At 40.9% G+C, this 25,490-nt stretch overlaps 1 protein-coding gene across 1 annotated transcript in view; it reads right to left on the bottom strand.

Annotated features, from left to right (window-relative positions):
- The window catches only part of LOC115223208 (SWI/SNF-related matrix-associated actin-dependent regulator of chromatin subfamily A containing DEAD/H box 1), a 53,564-nt gene that overhangs the window by 5,516 nt on the left and 22,558 nt on the right, over positions 1 to 25,490 (bottom strand). The window contains exons 8-20 of the mRNA XM_029793680.2: positions 24,680 to 24,865; positions 22,315 to 22,550; positions 19,219 to 19,309; positions 15,674 to 15,773; positions 13,547 to 13,682; positions 11,391 to 11,526; positions 9,856 to 9,993; positions 4,958 to 5,056; positions 4,493 to 4,729; positions 3,404 to 3,505; positions 2,957 to 3,052; positions 1,484 to 1,605; positions 340 to 522 (exon numbers count right to left, since the gene is read on the bottom strand). Of these exons, the coding sequence (XP_029649540.1) occupies positions 340 to 522; positions 1,484 to 1,605; positions 2,957 to 3,052; positions 3,404 to 3,505; positions 4,493 to 4,729; positions 4,958 to 5,056; positions 9,856 to 9,993; positions 11,391 to 11,526; positions 13,547 to 13,682; positions 15,674 to 15,773; positions 19,219 to 19,309; positions 22,315 to 22,550; positions 24,680 to 24,865 (1,862 nt within the window). The remainder of the gene's footprint in view (positions 1 to 339; positions 523 to 1,483; positions 1,606 to 2,956; positions 3,053 to 3,403; positions 3,506 to 4,492; positions 4,730 to 4,957; positions 5,057 to 9,855; positions 9,994 to 11,390; positions 11,527 to 13,546; positions 13,683 to 15,673; positions 15,774 to 19,218; positions 19,310 to 22,314; positions 22,551 to 24,679; positions 24,866 to 25,490) is intronic.

Here is a 25,490-nt window from a genome sequence, read left to right as displayed (position 1 = left end):
GTGGTTGAGTGGGTGGGTGGGTGGGTGCTGTGCTTTGCCAAAGGGCAGCTCGTGACTATGCCCCATGCACAGCTGTCGCCCCATGAGGTGTTTCTCAAAATACCCACATACCCAACTCTCTCTGAAAAACAAAGCAATGGAGACTAGGGATCAGCATAAAAAGGCAGGAAGTGACATGAAACCAGCAATCTTCTTGTAAGTAGACAACTTGGCTTGGTACAAGCATAAAACAAAATCAAAACAATGGTATATAAGAATGCGAATGAGACAGGTGTCTGGTGATATGTGGGGGGGGGGGGTGAGAGGTGTAGATGTTGTGCATAAACAGACAATGCTTACTTTGTTTGTCCCATCCTGTGGCATCTATCTTCAGCTTGTTTGTCGTTATATGGGTTAAAGTCTATGTCATGAATAATAACAGCATTGGCAGAAGTGAGGTTGATACCCAAGCCACCCGCTCGAGTTGATAACAAAAAGATGAAAATTTCAGGATCCTCATTGAATTTATTAATCAATCCTTGTCTGAAAAGCAAAAAAATTTCAGTTGATTTAATGTCAATAATAATAATAACAACAACAAAAAATATACTTTCATATGATAAGAGTAGAGTTAATGTCGTGTTGTATTCTTTGGTGTGGGTTCTACAGCCTGGTATCCTTCAAAACACCAGCAGAGTGCATTGGGCACATTCTACCATGGCACCAACACTAAGCAGATTGTCATGTTCTCAACAAAACCAAAAGTTCTTCTAGATTCTAAACGCTTGGGGTTCTATAGTGAACCAATATTAGACAAGCAGAGACAAAGGTTAAAAACAAAAAAAAAGGTACATTTGATGAGTGTAATCCTAGGTATACTTTTACACAGTAGGACTCCTAACAACTGAAATATTTTTTATTATAGGGCTCTCGATAAAGAGTGAACTTAAGCTAAAGAAACAATAACAAAAAGCAGTACAGATTAAATATAACAATAATAATAATAATCCTTTCTACTATAGGCAGAAGGCTTGATTTTGCGGGGAAAGGGGTGACTCAAATTCATTGGTCCCTGAGCATAAATGGTCCTTTATTTTACCAACCCTGAAAGGATGAAAGATAAAGTTGACCACAGCAGAATTTGAACTCAGAACGTAAAGACAGACGAAATACCACTAAGCATTTCACCCAACATATTAATGATTCAGCCAACTCACTGCCTTAATAACAATACTTATTTCTACTATAGACACAAGGCCTGAAATTTGTGGGAAGGGGGATAGTCAATTATATCAACCCCAGCACATAACTGGTACTTATTTTATTGACCCTGAAAGGATGAAAGGTAAAGACAATCTTGGCAGAACACTGCTAGGCATTTTGCCCAGTGTGCTGACGATTCTGCCACCTTGCCGCCTTAATAATAATAACCACAACAGTGCCCCAGCATGGTCACACAGTGTAAAAACAATAGTGGAGAGCTTCCTTCTTTAGTTCCACTTACCTTTCTTGTACAGGAGTTTGTCCATCAAGTCTTAAATATTTCATATCTTCTTTTAATTTCAGATATTCTTCTAAAATGTCTAGTACCATTGTGAATTGACTAAAGATGAGTACACGGTCTCCCTACAAAACGAAAAGTAAAACTACCGACATCAGAAAGTCTGACAAATACAGCAAAATCAAAAAGCCTTTTACATTACTTTCAAAACGTTTATGTGTTTTCTCTTGAATGTGTGTGTGTGTGGTGTGTGTGTGTATATAATCATCGTCCATTTTCCATGCTAGCATGGGTTGGATAGTTTGATTGAAGCTAGTAAGGCCAGAGGGCCACGCCAGGCTCCATAGTCTGTTTGGCATGGTTTCTAAGACCGGATGCCCTTGCTAACACCAGCCACCCTATGAACTGTACATGATGCTTTTAACGTGGCCACAAACACCGGCATCAATTCTGCTGTGGTGGATGGGTCTTCTCAAGTAGAGCAAGGTGCCAGATATCTCAGTCCTTTGTGAGGATCAGGGGCTTCATCCCTTCTCTCTATATATTTGACACACACACATACATATATACAAGTGGTTGTGTGGTTAAGAAGCTCGCTTCCCAACCACATGGTTTCAGGTTCAGTCCCACTGTGCAGCACCTTGAGAACCAACTTTGAAGATATGTGCTGAGTGCCCTTCGGCTTTACACAAACCTTAAAAAATGAGTAGAAAACAGATATTTAACACAACTTTGTCAACTCCATTCAAAATTGCGTTATCTAAATTGACAGATGCAAAGAAATTAGACCTGATCCTCACAAATCCGATGCAGTCTACACTTTTCTCTTTTGTACACCTGAGTGAATAGACACTGTGTGTCTATTCAATACTGAAAATGCTATACTACTCATAAACTGAACATACAGATGCAGCGTTTGCCCTGCAGCGAAGTATCATATCCCAATAGCAATCAATAATAAATGGAAGAAATAAACTGAAATGGGATAAATTCAATAAGCCTTACAGAGTAGTCTGCCCCTTGGATCTCAGACGTTAATAGACGATTGTAGAGTTGCCTCCCCTAAAAGCAAATCTTGCCCATTATCACCCATCTTCATTTAACGTCCACATTTCCATGCTTAGAACTTATTGAAAGAGATTTACAACAGGACGCCATTCCTGTCACCAACCATCACTTGTTTCCAAGGTAATATTTTTGCCATGGTTTGACATGTCTTTCACAAAAGAGTGGAAACAAACAACCTCGCTTGTATGACAATGATACTCATATACAACCATCAAGTGATGGCAAAACAAGGCTACACACACACACACACATGTAAATGATTGTGCCATACAGTGAGATGGGGAAAACAACAATAGCCACACTCTCCATTCTCAAAATTGCAAAATTGATAAAGTGGGGGAAACTTCTAAATAAAAAGTGTTCAAGCAAAATGACAAAAAAAAAAGACTTGAACAAAAAATTACTTACAACTTCCCGGAAATCTGGTAGCAATTCATCCATCTTCCGAAATTTCCCAGAATCCAAAATCACAGAAGGGTTTAAAGCATAATGTCCAAGATGTTTCTGTAAAATTTTTTAAGGATTTCTTTATTCGTTACAGAGGAAAATGCAATTCATTTTGTAAAGAAATTGGAAAGACATAACAAGGACAAAAAGTAAGAAATTATGAAATAGAAGAAACAGATTTGATAATTTGTGTAAGTATGGGAAGGGCTGTGATTCTAAGTTCAATTTCACCATGTTATCCACCTTATGGAAATAGCAGCCAAAATTCCATCAAATCACACCTAGTCACCAGGCCTCAAAGAAGGGATGGTCACTGATGAAACAATTGGTTATATGTCTACAGAATTAGGGAGAGTGAACTGGGGTCAAGCAAGAAGCACAAAACGTAAAAGAGGGACATTCACTTACCTTGTACAGAAGGCAGAGTTTGTGTAATTCAAAATCAGACATAACCTCCATGTCTTGATAAATAACAGAGGGTAAAGCATTCCGATCTCGATGAGACGGTTCCTTCAAAACGAAACAGAGGAGAAAAAAAAAATGATAAAAATCCTAAACAAAACTGAGAAAATATTTCTATATGTAATAACACACATAAGTGTATGGTGGGGTTAAAAGTTCCCTTCACAATCAGGATGTTTGGGGTTTAGTCCATCGTACAGTTCCTTTTGGATAAGTCTTAAATATTTTCAGAAACTGCTCAGTGGCACTTCACATTCTGAGTTCAAATCATGCTCAGATCAATTTTGTCTTTCAGAAAGAACATTTTCTTTCTTTCTGTTACTAGTTTCAGCCATTCGATTGTAGCCCTGAGGGAGGGGGGGAGACATACTGCCTTGAAGGATTTTTAGTCAAACCTATCAACCCCACTACATTTTTTTTTAAAAGCTGATAATTAATCGATTGGTTTCTTTTGCCGAACCACTAAGTTACGGGGACGTAAACACACAAGTGCCAGTTGTCAAGTTGTTGTAGGGGACAAATACAAACTCAAAGACACACACACACACACATGTGCATGTATGACTGGCTTCTTTCAGTTTCCATCTACTAAATCCACTCACAAGGCTTTGGTTGGCCCGAGGCTATAGTAGAAGCCACTTGCCCAAAGTGCCCTGCAGTGGGATTGAACCCAAGGCCAAACCCAGGAAGAAAGTTTCTTAACTACACAGCTACAGCGGCACCTGCTAAGTTACAGGTGCATAAACATAATGATACCAGTTACCAAGTGGTGGTGGTGGTGGTGGTGGTGGTGGAGGTAACACACACACGTAACAGGCTTCTTTCAGTTTCTGTCTACCAAATCTATTCAGAAAGCTTTGGTCAGCCTGAGGTTATAGATGAAAGCACATGCCCAAGGTGCCACGCAGTGGGATTGAAACCAGAACTAAATGGTTGGAAAGTAAACTTCTGAGCCCACAGCCACACACCTGCACCTAATTAGTAAAATAAGTACTTAAAGGGGGGAAAAAAACAAAGAAAATTATTTGTACATACTTTGGCAATTGCTGTAGACATAGAACGTAGCAATGAATTATTAAAGTGTCTTCTTTGCAACAACGGATGGTTTGCAAGTTTCCGCAGCTGCATCAACATGCACTGCCGTGTGTTGCCGTCAGCATTGTCAACTTCCTTAGTAAATTGGTTAATCATGTTTTCATACTGTTCCTGTTGGTCTGGAATCATCTGGCAATACAAGACCTCTTCCACTTTCGGTGGCATTTGCTTCAAAACCTGGCAGCAAGGAATAATGATTAACAGTTATTCATAAAATGATGACGTCAGAGGTCCATATGCTAACAAGCAACAATGACAATAAACCAATAAGAGAGCCTCTATTCAGTTATTCAACATGCTAAAAAGAACAACTAAATCTCTTTAAAAATTAAATCCTAACATTTAACAAAGCAAAAATATTTTTGAAAAAAATGAAAAAAGAAAAGAGACAAAATATAAACTTACCTGAGATTTCAACCGCCGCAACATAAATGGACGCAATATCTTCTTGGCATGAGCAATACGTTCCATTTCATAATTACTTCGCTTATCATCTTGGGATTTCTGAAACAGGAATATTGCTCATTACACCTTAATAACCCCATTTCTTACTATAATTATTCTTCGACTTGTAACCTACCATAATTACCGGTACTTTCCCCAAGTTTCATGACTTGCAAGAAATAGCAGCTAAAATATGTCTGTCTACTTTTTCATTTATTATATTTGGAATCCAAAGATAATACCATGAGCTGACATAGACTGAACCTAATTTGCACGTGTGTGTGTGTGTGTGTGTGTGTGTGCACATATCATCATCTCTGTTGTTTTCACATCCACTTTCCAACCTGACATGGAGAATTCATCACAGTTTGAGTTACATTAAATAACAACTCTCCTAAAAGTATCAAGGGTAGCACATCTTGCTTTTAAGAATGATTTTAAACTTTGGCACAAGGCCAGAAATTCTGGGGGAGGGGATAAGTTGATTACATCAACACCAGGGCTCAACTGGTGCCTATTTCATCGACCCCATAAGGATGAAAGGCAAAGTCGACCTCAGTGGAATTTGAACTCAGAACATGAAGACATGAAATGTTGCCAAGCATTTTGCCCAGTGTCAAGGTTTATATTGATAATATTCTTTCTAATTTTTAGAACAAGGTCAGAGACTTTGAGGGGAAGGGGACATTCGGTTACACCAACACTAGTTCTTGGCTGGTGATTATTTTACTGACCCTCAAAGGGACAAAAGGCAAAGTTGATCTCAGTGGCATTTGAACATAGAATATAAAGAGACAAAAAAAAAAAAAAAGGCAGCTAAGCAGTTTGTCTAACTTCCTAACAACTCTGCCAGCTCCCACCATCTTTTTAAGGGCAGCAATTTTGTTCAACTGGTACTTATTTTATCAACCCTGAAAGGATGAAAAGCAAAATCAACCTTGGTGAATTTGAACTCAGATTGTAGCGATGGGCAAAATACTTCTAAACACTTCACCCAGCGTGCTAACGATTCTGCCACCTCACTATTATAATCCTTTCTATACTATAGACACAAGGCCTGAAATTGGGTGGAGGTGGGGGCAGTCGATTAGATCAACCCCAGTATGCAACTGGTACTTAACTTATCAACTTCGAAAGGATGAAAGGCAAAGTTGAGCTCGGAAGAATTTCAACTCAGAACATAAAGACAGGTGAAATACCACTAAACACTTCACCTGGCGTGCTAACGATTCTGCCAGCTCACCACCTTCTATAACAATAACAATATAGACAACTGCTAAAAAAAGAATAAGGGATCTAATGAGAGTAGTGTACCTTATATACATATGTATGTGTGTGTATATTTGTATATATATATATATGTATGTATAAATATGTATCTATACATGTGTGTATATATATACAAATGTGTGTGTCCATGTCCCTGGGGCCTCCAGTCGTTCACTTTACTGGACAGAATTATGCGTCATTCTCCCACTGGCACCAGCTATCCTGAGGGAAACTTCAGAGGAAACCAGCAACTAGATCACTTGATTGGTCTTTCGCCCCTACACCCGGTTCCGACAATCGATTTGCACATCAGAGGCGCTTCGGACTTCCACCAGATTTCCTCTGGCTTCGTGCCAATTGGGTGTAGATCACATCTTTTGGGTCCCTGGCCGCCTGCAACACCTGGGTTGGAGCAGGAATGTGACAACACACAGAAATGTGGACGTGAACATGCGGACCAGACCTGGAGACGATGCTTCGAGGTTCCACAGCGATGGCGACGTTCTCCAACATCACCGACAACCGTGCTGGTGGCAGCCAATTGTTCCACGGGCAGTTATCTGCCGCTTCGTTAACACTGGATTTCCGGGGTCCCGGCATCGGACACACTTCCCCTCCAATCCCTCATCGCAACCTGTTCACATCGTGCTAGTAGGTTCGTGGCATCTACATGTCGCATATAAGTGCCCTGCCACTGCCAGCTCCATAAAAGCGCAGGCACAGCTAACTGATGGAGACGGGTTGATGCACTAATCAACTGCACTAACCCTAACCCTCAGCAAGCACGAAGCAGCAAGCCACACGATAGGGCTGCCCGCATACTGCCACCCTCGCCAGAAGGCAAAACCGCCAGTCAGCGATGAGCATCGGCAATGGCCAAAGCAAGTACCGCCTGACCAGCCCTTGTGCCGGTGGCACATAAAAAGCACCCACTACACTCTTGGAGTGGTTGGCATCAGGAAGGGCATCCAGCTGTAGAAACTCTGCCAGATCAAATTGGAGCCTGGTGCAGCCTTCTGGCTTGCTAGCCCTCAGTCAAACAGTCCAACCCATGCCAGCGTGGAAAGTGGACGTTAAACGACAATGATGATGATATATATGTATGTATATACATATATGTGCATGCATATATATATATATATATATCTTTATATATATAAAACTGAGAATGTGTCTGTCTGTCTGTCTGTCTGTGTGTTTCCCTAAAACTTGAGAACTACACAACCAATTTCATTCAAATTTTACACATGCCTTACTTAGGGTCCAGGGAGTGTCATCGGTAAAAATTTTTTTAACTTTTTGCCTAGGGCGAGCCCACAGCAATATCATATCTTCTCCACTACGATTCCCTAAAACTTGAGAACTACACAACCAATTTCATTCAAATTTTACATATGCCTTACTTAGGGTCCATGTAGTTTCATGGGCAAAAAAAAAATGTTCAACTTCTTGCTTAGAGTGAGCCCATAGCAATATCATATCTTCACTATTTCAGTATTACGTGTTAAAAGTAAAACAAAAATATTTCTCTATTTTACGTCAGATGCTTTCACTTAAACAATAAAAGTAATAATAACAATTGAATTATATGTAGTAAGTAATAATTAAAATCAAACTAAAGTATAATATAATCATAACATACAAAAGTAAAAATAGCAATTGGTGTAAAATTGCATCAATGATTTGAACTTGAATAAGTGATTTCACATGAATGGGAATAAATTAATAAAATTAGCGTGCAGAAATGGAATAGTCCAGATGGATAATAAAAAATTAAATTAAAGAAAAGACTATTGTCTATAAAGTATACAATGTAGAGAAAAAAGAAGAGCTAACAATTCCAGTCTGTTATATATTTTGAGTATTGTTATCACTAGCGATATCAAGATATAACTTTTTATTTTGCATTTTATGTGTAGATGTATATATATAGATGTACATGTAATATGTACACATATATATACACATATATACATGCACTAGCACTATGACCCAGCAACGACGGGTCTTTAATGCTAGTATATATATAAAACTGAGAATGTGTGTCTGTCTGTCTGTCTGTGTGTTTCCCTAAAACTTGAGAACTACACAACCAATTTCAGAAGAACGAATCTTCTTCCTCAATGCTCCTGGAGGTACAGGAAAAACATTTATTACAAAGCTTCTCCTTGCAGAAGTTATGTAGCATCAGGAGTGGTTGGCGTTAGGAAGGGCATCCAGCTGTAGAAACTTTGCCAGATCAAATTGAGCCTGGTGCAGCCTCTAGCTGTCATTAAACAATGATGATTAAGATATATACATGTATGTGTGTGTGTGTATATATGTAGATATATACATACATACATGCACAGATGAGAATAAACATCATCATTTAACATCTACTTTTCCATGCTTGCATGAGTCAGATGGATTTCATTGAGGTAAATTTCCTACACCCAGATGCCTTACTATTGCTAGCCCTTACCTGTTCCCAAGCAAAATGATACCGCTCCCATACACACACACCAGTCTGTCAAACAATGAAGAGCCCATACATAGTTACACACTGAACTGGAAACCAACTGAATCCTCGATGCTTATATACAACAAATTATATTCAGCAGACGTTGGCACCTTTTTCAGTTCTGCTCTTAAACTTGCTGACAGGAGTTCAATTTCTCTCGTGTTACAATTCTATATTTCTAAGATGAACAATTTATATTACTGTTGTAGTGAAAAATGGTGCATCCCTTCCCACATGACAAGTGGTATTAGACAGCCTCTAGGCAGTCAGTTGTTGTAGCAAGTCAGTAGAAGTGGAGTAGTTGTACGAGTTCTCAGCTGGAGTCGGTTACATGAGATTAAGTGACCACCAAGGTGGACGTTTTAAAGTCATCAGTGATAGCACAACAGACAAGTCAAAGATATTAAGACACGGAATTCTGCCACAACATAACAATGGCAGCAAGAATATTACAGTGCCAACAATAACATACAAGTAGACGAGGATCCACATCATAACAATTATGTACCCTCTATAAACCCAAGTCGAACTGGTGACCCCATCTTCAGCGTGACCCCATCTTCAATGTTGCTTTCACTATGTTGCAGCTATGTATACTCCAGTTTTCTTCAGGTGTCTTGCAATTCACCTGAGTGCTTTGGCTGGGATTGAACTCAGAAGCTCTAAGTGATTGCACTACATTAACCAATAAAGGCAGTGGTGAATGCAGTGCAGTCACCTAAAGGTCCCGAGTTCAATCCCAGGTGAGGCACAAGACACTTGAAGAAGACTGGAGCATATAACAGCCACACTGAAGATGAGGAGACTAGTTTGTCCAGAATTCTCTGGTGTTATTGGTGCCACCAGAAAATATTGCCAATACATTCTGTAAAGTGGTTGGTATTAGTATTAGGAAGGGCAGCTTGCCTTAGCAACCAAGCCAAATGGTACCAATAGCAGTCTTTAGCAGCTTCCAATGAAAAAAAAATGACTCAAACCATAGCAACCTGGCCAACCTATGCTAACATGGAAGTGAGCATTAAATAGTGATGATGATGATGATGATGACTGGTAATGTAGGCATGTAAAGAAAAAAATACAGACTTACTGTAATTAAAGTAAATGTTCGTTTCAACTGCTCAGTTTTACCCACAAACATGTCAGGCATAACAAAACATAGCAAAGAGATCAGTTCTAACAGGTTGTTCTGGAGGGGAGTGCCAGTGAGCAGTAACCTTCTCTCAGCCTACAATGACAAAAAAAAAACCCAAAAAAAAACTATGAACAAAAATGAAATTTCAAAATGAGAATGAAAAAGTGAAATCAAACAAAACAGGTTTACAGAGATAAACAGTGAAGAGGGAAAAGTTATGAAGTGGAATAAATTATTTTGATGTGAGAAGAAGAAATTTAGCTTTTCATGTGGAACCATATATGCCAAGCAGAACATTTCCCTCCACTCCGGCAAAGGTTTCATTCTGCTTAAAACACAACAAAATGTTTTGCAAATATTTACTGTAAACAATATTTTCTAGCATGGCCTGCACCTTGGCGAATTTCCCAGGTGCCAATACTCAGACCATTTCTAACAGACTAAAAACTAGAGTGGACAGAGAAACATATTACACCTACCTGTACAACACTGTATCTACAACAAGGTTTGAATCCACAGAGTCAAATTCTATCCTACATTTTTAAATCAATTAGCTTGAGGTTGTTCTTCAAGTAGAATCATGAAAGTGAAAAGTCATGCCAAACTCATTTGCCACAATTGTGTGTTCCAGACAAAGCTCTCAACAATATTTGGGATATCTGTGTGTAGGTGTGTGTATGTATATCTGTGCATACACACACACACACACAGACATGGCTTTCCAGTATGGAGTTTGCTTCCCAATCACATAGTACTGAGTCCAGTCGCACTGTATGACCCCTTGGGCAAGTGTCATAGCCCCAGGTCAACCAAGGCTTCTCAATAGGGCTCATAGATGGAAATGAAATAATCCAATTCACCCTATCCAAATTTATCAGACAAAGATCATGGAAGATGAAATGCCCAACATTAACTAAGAGATCATATAAATTGTTCACATTACTAAAACTGATTCTTCACACACAATCATCATCACCATCGTTTAGCATCCGCTTTCCATGCTGGCATGGGTTGGACGGTGCAACTGGGGTCTGGGAAGCCAGAAGGCTGCACCAGACCCACTCTGATCTGGCAATGTTTCTACGGCTGGATGCCCTTCCTAACGCCAGCCACTCCATGAGTGTAGTGGGTGCTTTTTACGTGCCACCTGCACAGGTGCCAGACAAGTATGGCAAACGGCTACAGTCGGATGGTGCTTTTTACGTGCCACCGGCACGGAGGCCATGCGAGGCTGGCAAACGGCCACGATCGGATGGTGCTTTTTACGTGCAACCGGCACAGAGGCCAGGCGAGGCTGGCAATGGCAACGATCGGATGGTTTTTTTTACGTGCCACCAGCACAGAAGCCAGTCAGGGCGGCACTGGCAACGGCCACGTTCGGATGGTTCTCTTATGTGCCACCAGCACTGATATCACAGCGACAATTTCCATTCATGTTGATCGACTTTGATTTTTTCGATTTTTTGATTTAATAAATAATATAAACAAACCTGAATTTTCATGAGATTTTGGTACCTAAGAGATGACATATTCTTCAGCATATGCCCTTCGTCAAACACAGCATAATGGAACTGAGTTTTCTTAAAAAGAACTCTATCTTCAAGACAGCCAGTTGCCATATTGTAACTTTGAAAAGATTATGAAACATGAGACATTTTAATAAAAAAAAAAAGACAAGACAGTTAAAATATAAAAAAAAAAAAACTTAAGATATTTCTCAAATCAGATCTCAACCACATCAGAGAAGAAATGACACCAATATACAACTGGTATTAGTTTTATTGTCACTATCAGGATTTCAACCCAGAACATAAAGGGTCATTACTAAAGAGTGCTGAACACTTAGTTTAGCATTGAGACCAGTGACAGCCAACACACAAGAGTCACTCGTCACCATTGATTGTGTGTCAGTCGTGGTGGATGCACTTCCTATCAAACATGATTTTACATTAACGATCAAATAGATGTGCCCGTGGAACATCTAAAGGATTCCCTCTCATCTGCATCAGTGGTTGATACTTCCAAGTTACCATTTTCCAGACAGGTTCCCTTTCATTTTCAATTATTTTTTTAAGTAAGATTTTCCATGGCTGAGCACACTTCCATTTTACAGCCACCACTTTACAACCTCTCCAAAACGGTAAACTGCCACCTAAAAGGTTTTAAGAAAAAAACTAAACACACTACAACTTTAAAACAAGGTCATTCGTAACACAGGATCAGGGCAGGCAGGACGATATCAAAAGGGCTAACAGTAATAGTAAGAATCCCTTCTACTCTAGGCACAAGGCCTGAAATTTGTGGGGAGGGGATTAGTCGATTACATCAGCTCCAGTATTTAACTGGTACTTAATTTACCAACCATGAAAGGATGAAAGGCAAAGCTGACCCCAGGGGAATTTGAACTCTGAACGTAAAGACAGACGAAATTCCGCTAAGCATTTCGCCCGGCATACTAACAATGCTACCAAATTTTAGCACAAAGCCAGAAATTTCAGAAGAAGGGACTAGTTGATTATATCAACCCCAATGTCCAACTGGTACTTATTTTATCAACCCTGAAAGGATGAAAGGCAAAGTTGACCCAAGGGGAATTTGAACTCAGAACATAAATATGGATGAAATGCCACGAAGCAATTTGGCCAGTGTGCTAACAGTTCTGCCAGTTCAGTGCCTTAAGAATAATCCTTTCTACAAAAGCACAAAACCTGAAATTTTGGGGGAGGGGATAAGTCAATTATATTGACTTCGGTACTCAACCAGCACTTAATTTACTGACTTCAGAAGGATGCAAGACAAAGTCAACCTCAGTAGAATTTGAACTCAGAATATAAGGTTGGATGAAATGCTGCTAAGCTATTTGCCCAGTGTGCTAACATACGCCGCCGCCGCTGCCGCCGTCATCATCATCATCATCATCCATTTTAAATACCCACTTTTCCAAGCTTGAATGGGCTGAACAGAGTTCATTTCCTCTGGTCACAGGCCCTTCTTGTTGCCAGCCCTCATTTGTTTCCAAGTGAAGGTAATATTTCAACAAGGCTGGACATGCTTTGATGGAAAATTGAAAACAAAACACTGCTTGTATGACAGGGATACTCATTTACAATTATTGCATGATGTGAAGACAAAGCAACACAAAAACACACAATCACCATCACACTGCTTTAACATCTGTTTTCCATGTTGGCATGGGTTGGACAGTTTGACCAGGACCAGTAAGGCCAGGGCCCACACCAGATTCACTTGTTTGTTCTGACATTGTTTCTATGGCTGGATGCTCTTCCTAATGCCAACCATTCCACAGAGTGTATTGGCTGCTTTTTACATGGCACCAGCACCAGTAACAATTCTACTGTGCCAGAAGGGTTTTCTCAGTATAGCACAGCGCCAGATATCTTGGTCCTTAGTCATCCCCTTCGTAAGAATCAGTGTCTTGAGATCAACCTTCAATACTTCATCCCAAGTCTTCCTGGGTCTCCCTCTTCCACAAGTTCCATCCACTTTGAATGATCAGCACTTCTGTATGCAACTATCTACATCCACACACACACACACACACACACACACACATATCCTCATTCGTAATTCAAACAGATTATTTTTTTTTGTTAGTGGGAAAAGAAAAAAGAGTTTGGACACTTACGTAGTGAGAACAACATTGACGTTATGATCGTCATATTTCAGGTGATGCCTTGCATTTTGCCTGTCTTCTTGCGAACCATAATACATCAAAACATTTATACTAGGGCACCATCGTTGAATTTCATTCATCCAGTTATCTGCAAATGTCATTCAGTAAAATGAACAATTACTCATTGAGAAATTAAAAGAAAATATTGGTTTCAAATTTTGGCACAAGGCCAGCAATTTCAGGGGAGGGAGTAATTTGAATGTATCGAACCCAGTGTTCAGGTGGTACTAATTCTATCGCCCCTAAAAGCTGAAAGACAAAGTTAACTTTGGAGGAATTTGAACTCAGAATGTAAAGACAGACAAAATGCCGCTAAGCATTTTGAATGGCATGCTAACGATTCTTCCTTGAGTAGACAGGAGGAAGTTCTACAACTTGGCACCAGAACATTAGTTTCAAAAAATATATAGACATTTAATCCTCATCATTTACGATCTGCTTTCGATGCTGGCATGGGTTGAACAGTTTGACTGAAACTGATAAGCTGAAGAATTGCACCAGATTCCAACCTGATTCGGTTTCTGTGGCTGGATGCCATTCTCAACGCCAATTAAAAAGCAGAGAAAATCATCGTTTACAATCAGCATCACTGGGAAGCAAAATGAAAATACCACTTTGCATGTTTGTCTCTTTCTGCTGTTCTAAGCGCATCATTCCCATCGAAGACATTTTACAAGAATGCTCCAACCTCAGAACACCGAACCTTTCAGCCAAGAGGACAAACGACTGCGATGCGTTGTGCCTCGCTGCACTCAAGAATCACTGTCTTCCACAGCAGAAGCATTAAGGTTCCAACCTCCTCCTTGTGAAGAGGATTGGCCTACAAGAGTCCTGTGCTGGTACCATATTAAAAGCATCCGTTGGCATTAGGAAGGGCGTCCAGCCATAGAAATCACTCCAAATCAGACTGGAACTTCGTGCAGCTCTGGTCAAACCATCCAACACATGCCAGCATGGGAAATGGATGTTAAAGGATGATAATGATGAAGAGGAGGGGCAGGATTAAATTAACCTCAGTACTTCACAGCTATTTTTTGTTTCAGTGAGCCTACAACAATGAACAGCTTAGTTAACTTGGGCAAGATTTGAACTCAGAACGTCAAAATGTAAAGGTACGTGACCTAAACACCACAAAGCTTTTGTCCATTGCTTTACTGATTTTGCCAGTTGATCAGGATAAGGAGGGATATGTGAATAGTTGCACTGTGAAGGTGGAACATTCAGCTTTTGTTTGTCCATGCTTCGGCTCTTGTCCTTTGACATTTTTAACCCCCTACTTACTTTTATGACACAAAATTCCTATTTTAAAGTGATCTAAATTACCCCCCCCCCATCAAAATTTCAAGTTCGTTTATGTTTGGAACATCAGTTTAATAAAGACAAAGTGATTTTAAAAAATTTTTCATTCTTTTCAAAATTAATTGAAACAAACGGCAGTGTCTTCTAATTGAAAGTGTGGAGTTGAGTTGACCTGCAGCAGTTTAAAGATCAATAGCGACAACCTCACTTGTCTCAACAGTCTGCAAGGTTCCTAATTTCAACCCCTTCCTCAAGACCAGTAGTTCTCAACCATTTTTATCCTAGGGACACCCTCTCATTCCTATTTTACTTGGCTGGACCTCCAGGGCCATTTCATGTTTGAAAGATCCTATTTTTATTATTAAATATCATGAGTAATTGTAGAAAAAGAAAATGTTAAAAAATATTTTGTGTATCATAGAAGTATAAGCAATTTATTGCAGATAAATTTTAACAATAAAATCTTATTTGGAACACAAAGGGCCATATGGACCCCAGCTGAGAACCCCTGTTCTAGACTCAAAAAGCAAAATGTCGGGAAAGGTTCCTTAATGTAAGGGTAGCAACATATCCAAGACCAGAGTTAGCTTCTCATTCGTATGACACCGCAGAAGGTGCAAACAAAATATTAGATCTATACTTTTTATGGTAATGGTCTACAAAACAAGCTTTACCATTAGAAGGCAGTGCCACCATCATGAGCACAGCCAACGACTGGAGTGAAGAATAGGGTTCCCAAACGGGAGAGAAAAACAGAAATACAAACAGATATATACTCACCAATAGTGGATGAGGGTACAATGATTACATGAGGTCCTTCTTCACCTTGCTCTAATAAATAAGCTAGAAACGCTATAGCCTGGACTGTCTTTCCAAGACCCTATTAATAGAAACATGAGTGGTGATGGTCATTTCTGTTGATTTTGACATCTATGAGTGTTTGAAGAAGGAGATTGAAAAAAAAAAAGAAAACTTTTGAAAATAAAAGAAGTAAAGAAACTGGAAATATTTGCTATGGATGCGAGAATTTGAGTGGAGGGATGGATTTTGGTAAGGAGTCACAATGGGGACACTGAGGATTTTGACTTTGCTTGGAATTGGGCAAAGGCTGGCAACGGCCACGGTCGGATGGTGCGTTTTACGTGCCACCGGCATGGAGGCCAGGCGAGGCTGGCAACGGCCACGATCGGATGGTGCTTTTATACGTGCCACCGGCACGGAAGCCTGTCGGGGTGGTGCTGGCAATGGCCACGTTCGGATGGTTCTCTTATGTGCCACCGGCACTGGTATCACAGTTACAATTTCCATTGATGTTGATCGATTTTGATTTTGATTTTCACTTGCCTCAAAAGGTCTTCACAAGTAGAGTTTTGTGTCCCAAGAAGGAAAGGTATGCATAAGTGGACTGAGGCTATGGGTTATGGTCTCACTTGTCCTGCTGGGTCTTCTCACGCACAGCATACTTCCAAAGGTCTCGGTCTCGAGTCATTTCCTCAGTGAGACCTAAAGTTCAAAGGTCGTGTTTCACCACCTAGTCCCAGGTTTTCCTGGGGCTACCTCATCCACAGGTCCCCTCAACACCTAGGGTGTGGCACTTTTTCACACACCTATCTTCATCCATTCTCGCCACATGACCATACCAGCGCAAACGTCTCTCTTGCACACCACAACTAATGCTTCTTAGGTCCAACTTCTCTCTCAAGGTACTTACACTCTGCCGAGTATGAACACTGACATTACACATCCATCGGAGCATACTGGCTTCATTTGTTGCGAGCTTACGCATTTCCTCAGCAGTCATGGCCCATGTTTCACTGCCATGTAGCATGGCTGTTCGTACACATGCATCATACAGTCTGCCTTTTACTCTGAGCGAGAGGCCTTTTGTCCCTAGCTCTCTGAACTTTGCCCAGGCTATTCTTACTCTAGCAGTTACACTTTCAACACACCCGCCCCACTACTGACTTGGTCACCTAGGTAACGGAAGCTATCAACTATTTCTAGTTTTTCTCCCTGGAATGTGGCGGTGGTTGCTCTCTGCACATTTTCAGTGTTTATTGCTCCTGAGCATCTGCCACACACAAAAACTATCTTCCTAGTTAGCCTTCCCTTGACATTGCTGCACCTCTTATGTGTCCATAGCTTACACTTGGTGCATCTTATAGAGTTTCTACCTACACCTTTTCTACAGATCGAGCAAGGCCATCTACCTTAAGGCGTTTGTGATTGGTCTACCTTCCTACTTATTAAGACTTAGGTTTTAGCTAGGTTGACTCTAAGGCCCTTCGATTCTAATCCTTGCTTCCACACCTGAAACTTCTCCTCCAGTTCTGATAGTGACTCAGCAATTAGAGCAAGGTCATCAGCATAGAGGAGCTCCCAGGGGCAACCCATCTTGAATTCCTCCATTATTGCCTGGAGGACTATGATAAATAGGAGGGGGCTGAAGACTGAGCCTTGGTGGACCCCTACCTCTACCCGGAATTCTTCACTGTACTAGTTGCCAACCCTCACCTTACTAGCAGCATCCCTGTACATGGCTCGCACAGCTCTCATTAACCATTCATCTATCCCTAGTTTCCTCATTGACCACCAGATAAGGGAAAGCCAGGCACAGGGGCCTATCTGTGGCTAGATATTTCTCCTGCAGCTGTCTTACCAGGAATATGGCATCAGTGGTGCTTTTCCCTGGCACGAATCCAAACTGCATCTCATCTAAACTAACTCTCTCTCAAATTAGTTGAGCTATGACCCTCTCCGTAGCCTTCATTACCTAATCGAACAGCTTGATACCCCTGTAGGGTATCTAAAATATCTAGGGCGTCACCTTTACCTTTGTAGCAGTTGACTATTATGCTGCTACACCAGTCATTGGGTTGACTCCTTCGTGTATCACCTGGTTAACTATACGGGTGACTAGGCTATAGCCAACACTGCCAGATATTTTGAGCATCTCTGCAGTAATTCCTGATAGGCCTGGGGCTTTCCCTGTCTTCATGCTTCTAATTGCCTTAACTACCAAGGAACTGTCAACTCGGATAGCTGGTCCCTCTGTTGGGTCGACATTCGGCAGACTCTTTATCCCATTCATTTTCTTTATTCAGCAACCTTTCATAGTGGCATCTCCAAACCTCTCTCTTTGAATCCTCATTTAGCGCAAGTGAACCATCATCCATGCGAACACATTTCTCTCCTACCACATCACGATTCTCTCTCACACCTGTCTTGCAATGTAAAATACCTCAAGTCTTTGGTCCTCACAGCACAAAACATTGGCAAATTTTTTCTTATCTGCTTCCCCTCTGGCTAAATAAACCTGTCTCCTAGCTTCTCTTTTCGCAGTCTGATACAATTCCCTGCTACCCCCATTTTTCCAGTCCTTCCAAGCCTGTCTCTTTTCTCTAATAGCCCTGTCTACAACATTGTTCCACCACCACGTTATTTTAGGTCAAGAGGGGACTTTGCATCAGCCACAGACCTGGTAGGATATAATCCTTTTATTCTTCTGTTTCTTCAACTCAAATTGTTTCCATGCATCATGATACATTTCTCATCTTACAGATCAATCTAAGCAATGACTTTCCCAAGAAGTCAAGTTAAGCTTTAGAGATTTTAATGATTGCTTCAACTTATTCTTACCCCTAAGGAGAGGTCTTCCTTTACCACAGTGTCCCTCCACTTGTTGGCCATACAAAAGAATTTTTAGAATGCAGTCCTCTTTCATTTGAACGACATGCCCTACCCATCTGCACTAAATTCTCAGCAGCATCCTTTGGATACTGGAAATACCACATTTTCCTAAGATTTTGACATTTGGTATCTTACCTTTGCTATTTTATGTTGCAGACATTGCGCAGACAGCACTCGCGAAAGGTTTCAAGTTTCTTTACATGTCTGTAGTAGGGAATCCATGCTTCTTCTGCTCCATACAAGATTTGTAGACACTTATTTTAGTTTTCAGGCTGACATTACGTTCATCCCACAAACGATGGGAAAGTTTTCCAAAAGCATTTGTAGTCTTAGATATTCTAACATTGACTTTGTCGTCAACAGTATTCTTAGATGTACTTCCAAGATATTTAAATGACCTGATCCACTTGAGTGGCTTATTGTCAATCACAACTGAATTTTGAGTAAGTTTTACCCAAGACGAAAGTGGTGGTGGTGGTGGTGGTAGCAGTGACAGTGATAATGGTTATGAAGGTGGTGACAGCAGTGATGGCAAGGATTTAGGGTGATAATGTAATTGAAATTAAAAAAAAAAAAAAAGGTATGGCAGCCAGCAACAGTGATTCATTCAACCAGATCAAAATATAAAAATTTACCATTTCATCAGCTAGAATACCATTAACTTCCTGGGAATGTAATATCCGCAACCAATTCAAGCCAACCAGTTGGTAAGGTTTCAACAGGAAACTAAAAAGAAAAAAACATATTTTAGAGTTCATTTATATACATAATATATAGAACCCCTTGCTTGTGCATGTATGCAAGTTTTCTACTTCTAATGATCTGAAGTTTTCCTGTATGAAATAAATTAGTTTCTGATCAAGATACAAAGCTCCACCATTGGAATGTAAATAAAAACAATCACATTCTGAACTTGGGAAAAGTCTTGTATACTTTTACTGTTCCACTTATGGATGATATTTCTAATATACATGTTAGCTGGTTGATTTCTTTTTCTGAAAACCCAGCTTCTTCAGATTGTCATTTAGGGATTTACTAACAATACCAAGTACACCAATAATTAATTGAAATAATCATGAATTTATTAATTCTTTCTTTTATAGGAATGAGGCCTGAAACATGGAGGAAGGGAAGGAAGGGAGCAGCCAATTCAATCAACCCCTGCACTCAATTAACTGGTGCTCATTTTATCAACCCTGAAAGGATAAAAAGTAAAGTCAATCTCAGCAGAAATTGAACTCACAGCATCAAGCTGGAAGCAAAGCTGCTAACGATAATGTGAATATAGCTAACGATGTATACAGAAGCTAAAAGGTTTCAAAGCAGCCATCCATAATTATCTTCTTTCTCTTTGTTTTTGAAAAACTATTCACATCAACATAGTAGCTAACTTCTATGATGGTACATGCTTTCTATCTGTCCCAAACAACTACACCTGGCCTCTTACATCTGCACTTTCTAAAAGTTTTGGAGAGAATATTCCGCCATGCATGTAAATTTGCATGCATATATGTATGTATGTATGTATATATATAAACAAACTAACATTTGTTTTTTTATAAGTGTCGAAATGTGTATTGCAAGATACAAAGAAGACAGTAATTTGTTTTCGAATGCAGAAACACTGTTAAAACAGCAGAAATATTGGGAAAAATTTGTCCCACGGCTGTTTGTCAACAAATTTTTCTGCTTCGTAAGAGTATTTTACACAATATTTCTGCTGTTCTAATGGCATTTCAGGTTTTGAAAATAAATTATCATCTTATTTGCATCATTTATATATATATATAAGGAGCAGTCCGTCGGTTATGACGATGAGGGTCCCAGCTGATCAACAGAACAGCCTGCTTGTGTAATTAATGTGCAAGTGACTGAACACTCCACAGACACGCATACCCCTAACGGAGTTCTGAGGGAGATTCAGCATGACACAGAGTGTGACAAGGCTGGCCCTTTGCAATACAGGTACTACTCATTGTTTTAGCTGAGTGGACTGGAGCAACGTGAAATAAAGTGTCTTGCTCAAGGACACAACGCGTCACCAGGAATCGAACTCACAACCTTACAATTGTGAGCCAAATGCCCCTAACCACTAAGCCACGCACCTTCATATATATATATATATATATATAGATGAACATCAATGGAATTTGTATCTTGTGGTACCAGTGCCTGTGGCACACAAGAAATCCATCAGTGCTGTAGTCAGTGCGGTGGGCACATGACAAACACCATCAGATCGTGGCCGTTCGCCAGCCTCATCTAGCACCTGTGTCGGTGGCACATAAAAACACCATCCGAAGACCCGGCAAGACTAGTCAGGCCATAACCCATGGCCCCTACCTGGGACGTAGTCAGTCCACCTGTGCATACCTTCCTTCTTGTGACACTTGTGAAGACCTGTTGAGGCAAGTGAAAATCAAAACAAATCAAAATAGATGAACATCAATGGAATTTGTATCTTTGTGGTACCAGTGCCGGTGGCACGTGGCACATAAGAAAACCATCCGAACGTGGCCGTAGCCAGTACCGCATCGACTGGCCTCCGTGCTGTGGGCACGTAACAAGCACCATCCGATCGTGGCCGTTTGCCAGCCTCATCTGGCACCTGTGTCGGTGGCACATAAAAACACCATCCGAGCGTGGCCGTCTGCCAGCCTCGTCTGGCACCTGTGTCGGTGGCACATAAAAACACCATCCGAGCGTGGCTGTTTGCCAGCCTCGTCTGGCACCTGTTTCGGTGGCACATAAAAAACACCATCCGAGCGTGGCCGTTTGCCAGCCTCATCTGGCACCTGTGTCGGTGGCACATAAAAAACACCATCCGAGCGTGGCCGTCTGCCAGCCTCGTCTGGCACCTGTGTCGGTGGCACATAAAAACACCATCCGAGCGTGGCCGTTTGCCAGCCTCGTCTGGCACCTGTGTCGGTGGCACATAAAATCACCCACTACACTCTCGGAGTGGTTGGCGTTAGGAAGGGCATCCAGCTGTAGAAACACTGCCAGATCTGACTGGACTGGTGCAGCTTTCGGGCTCCCCAGACCCCAGTTGAACCGTCCAACCCATGCTAGCATGGAAAGCGGACGTTAAATGATGATGATGATGATGATGATATGTTAATTTATGTTCCAAACATTATCATCATTTAACATCCACTGTTCCATGCTAGCAGGGGTCAAACAGAATTTGTTGAGGCATATTTTTTATGACTGGATGCCCTTCCAGTTTCCAAGAAAGGCAATATCTCCCAAAGCTGAACATAAGTCTCATGGAAGACTGGAAACAACACCGCCTATATGACAGTGGTGCTCACTTACAACAATCACATAATGTTGAGACAAATGTGCACACACACACACGCATCAAACTGGCACTTTGTCAGTTACAATGACAAGGGTTCCAGCTGCTCCAATCAACAGAACAGATTGCTCTTGGAATTAAAGTGCAAGTGGCTGAGTACTCCACAGACACGTGTACCCTTTACATAGTTCTCATGGACATTCAATGCAATACAGAATGTGACTAGGCTGGTCCCTTTGTAATTACAAGTACAACTCATTTTTGCCAGCTGAGTGGAGACTGGAGCAATGTAAAATAGTGTCTTGCTCAAGGACACGAGACACTGCCAGGAATTGAACTGATGACCTTGCAATTTGTGAGCTGAACACCCAAACCACTTAGCCACACACCTTCACAACAGGTTATTAGTTCAAGTGTGGAATGCACTTACTTTTCATTGAGTATAAGAGGCTGTTGTGTGATCTGTAACTCTTTGACACTCTTTGACTGGACGTCTTCATTCATTTCTGTAGCACTGACAAGATAATTGGCCAAATCTCCCATTTCCTTGGAGATTTTCTCACATTTCTTCATCAAACGAATAACAACTTCACGCATGTGAATCACTTCCTTGCCGCCCACAACAAACCGGGATGTTAATGATTTGGTAGAATCCAGTTTCTCTATCTGAAACACAAAGTAGCAATATAACATTTTTCTTTTTTTTTTTTTTTCTTAAATTTTTTTTTTTTAACAATATTTTGCAATTTGTCTTTACTTGGATGAGTGAAACGTTTCCTAGTTTTTTTGGGGTTTTTTTTGGAGGGGGGGGCATTTACATATTACTGGAATTATCAAATTCCACTTCTTGATGCCCTTCCCAAAATAAAATGAAGCCATTTAACCCTTTCGTTACTATATTTCTGACCAAAATACACCCCACATGAGTTTCAATTAAATTCTAAAATAATCATGAATTTAGGCTTGTTTCATTAAATAACTGTAACTTTTTTACTTATCAACATATTAATGTGATATTTGGAACATAATTAAAGAAAGGGTTCTTAACCAATTCTATTGCATAACTTTTGTCTCAAAGTGACTTTAATTACAGGTAAATCCAGGTAAATTGAGCAAAAGGTAAAAATATTAAAATTTTAAATTGAGCAAAAAGTAAAAATATTAAAATTTTGTTTAAACATCACCATAGAAAATGAATCATCAGCTAATATTCAAATGGGTATGCAACAAAATTTCGATAAAGAAGAATTGTGCACATCACTAGATCACCTTTAAGCAATGGAGATGTCAACTGAAGGAACTCAAGAATAACATTATATATATATATATAGCCGTAGCCAGTACCGCATCGACTGGCCCCCGTGCTGTGGGCACATGACAAACACCATCCGATCATGGCCGTTCGCCAGCCTCATCTAGCACCTGTGTCGGTGGCACATAAAAACACCATCCGAAGACCCGGCAAGACTAGTCAGGCCATAACCCATGGCCCCTACCTGGGACGTAGTCAGTCCACCTGTGCATACCTTCCTTCTTGTGACGCTTGTGAAGACCTGTTGAGGCAAGTGAAAATCAAAATCAAAATAGATGAACATCAATGGAATCTGTATCTTTGTGGTACCAGTGCCGGTGGCACACATGAGAACCATCCGAACGTGGCCGTAGCCAGTTCCGCATCGACCGGCCTCCGTGCTGTGGGCACGTAACAAACACCATCCGATCATGGCCGTTCGCCAGCCTCATCTGGCACCTGTGTCGGTGGCACATAAAAACACCTTCCGAAGACCCGGCAAGACTAGTCAGTCCACCTGTGCATACCTTCCTTCTTGTGACACTTGTGAAGACCGGTTGAGGCAAGTGAAAATCAAATCAAAATAGACAAAATAGATGAACATCAATGGAATTTGTATCTTGTGGTACCAGTGCCTGTGGCACACAAGAAATCCATCAGTGCTGTAGTCAGTGCGGTGGGCACATGACAAACACCATCCGATCGTGGCCGTTCGCCAGCCTCATCTAGCACCTGTGTCGGTGGCACATAAAAACACCATCCGAAGACCCGGCAAGACTAGTCAGGCCATAACCCATGGCCCCTACCTGGGACGTAGTCAGTCCACCTGTGCATACCTTCCTTCTTGTGACACTTGTGAAGACCTGTTGAGGCAAGTGAAAATCAAATCAAAACAAATCAAAATAGATGAACATCAATGGAATTTGTATCTTTGTGGTACCAGTGCCGGTGGCACACAATAAAACCATCCGAACGTGGCCGTAGCCAGTACCGCATCGACTGGCCTCCGTGCTGTGGGCACGTAACAAGCACTATCCGATCGTGGCCGTTTGCCAGCCTCATCTGGCACCTGTGTCGGTGGCACATAAAAACACCATCCGAGCGTGGCCGTCTGCCAGCCTCGTCTGGCACCTGTGTCGGTGGCACATAAAAAACACCATCCGAGCGTGGCCGTTTGCCAGCCTCGTCTGGCACCTGTGTCGGTGGCACATAAAAACACCATCCGAGCGTGGCCGTTTGCCAGCCTCGTCTGGCACCTGTGTCGGTGGCACATAAAATCACCCACTACACTCTCGGAGTGGTTGGCGTTAGGAAGGGCATCCAGCTGTAGAAACACTGCCAGATCTGACTGGACTGGTGCAGCTTTTGGGCTCCCCAGACCCCAGTTGAACCGTCCAACCCATGCTAGCATGGAAAGCGGACGTTAAATGATGATGATGATGATGATGATATAGGAGGAGAAGGAGGAAAGAAGGAAACAGAGAGAGAGAAAAAAAGAACTTACCAGACTGTCATAACTTTCGAAGGGGCGCAACTTTATAATGATTTCCGCTTTCTTCTCTGAACAGCCTGGAATTGCCATTAATTCTTCAATTTTGGCTTCATTAAAGAAAGACTGAATAATCTCTTGTTCAGATTGTTTCTCAACGCAATAATCCTCAAAATCAAGATCTATGTCTCCACTGCTGCCCTAAAAAAAAAGCAGAATATGACACAGTCAGATTATCTGTCAATATAAAACACAGTCAGATTATCTGTCAATATAAAACAGTCAGATTATCTGTCAATATAAAACACAGTCAGATTATCTGTCAATATAAAACACAGTCAGATCATCTGTCAATACAAAACACAGTCAGATTATCTGTCGATATATGACACAGATTATCTATCGATATATAATATTACAGGAAGGAAACACATTCTCAAAGCAATTCTTACAAACAGGCACAGGAATGGCTATGTGGTTAACAAGTTGGCTTCTAAACCATTTGGTTTCAGGTTCAACTTTACAGCAAAGCACTACAATTGTTTCCTTCTTCTTTAGTCATGGGTTAGCTGATGCCTTGTGCGTGAATTTGATAGATGGTATTGTACAGAAACTATTGTGTGTGTGTGTGTGTGTACCTGTCATATGCTGGGTAACATCAGGAAATATGGTATACATACAATAATTTTAATTCAGCTTTTACCAAATTTCTTAGTGCTTGTACAAACTGATGAAATATACAAAAAGTTCTCTCGTTTCCATCTTCCTCCCACTCCAGCTCTTCCTCTCTCTCTCATGATTCTTTCTCTCTCAATCTCTGTATATG

This window comes from Octopus sinensis, linkage group LG22, assembly GCF_006345805.1.
Source record: "Octopus sinensis linkage group LG22, ASM634580v1, whole genome shotgun sequence".
Lineage (NCBI taxonomy): Eukaryota > Metazoa > Mollusca > Cephalopoda > Octopoda > Octopodidae > Octopus > Octopus sinensis.
Note: the sequence above shows the minus strand (reverse complement) of the source record. Positions and strands in the feature narration are given on the sequence as shown.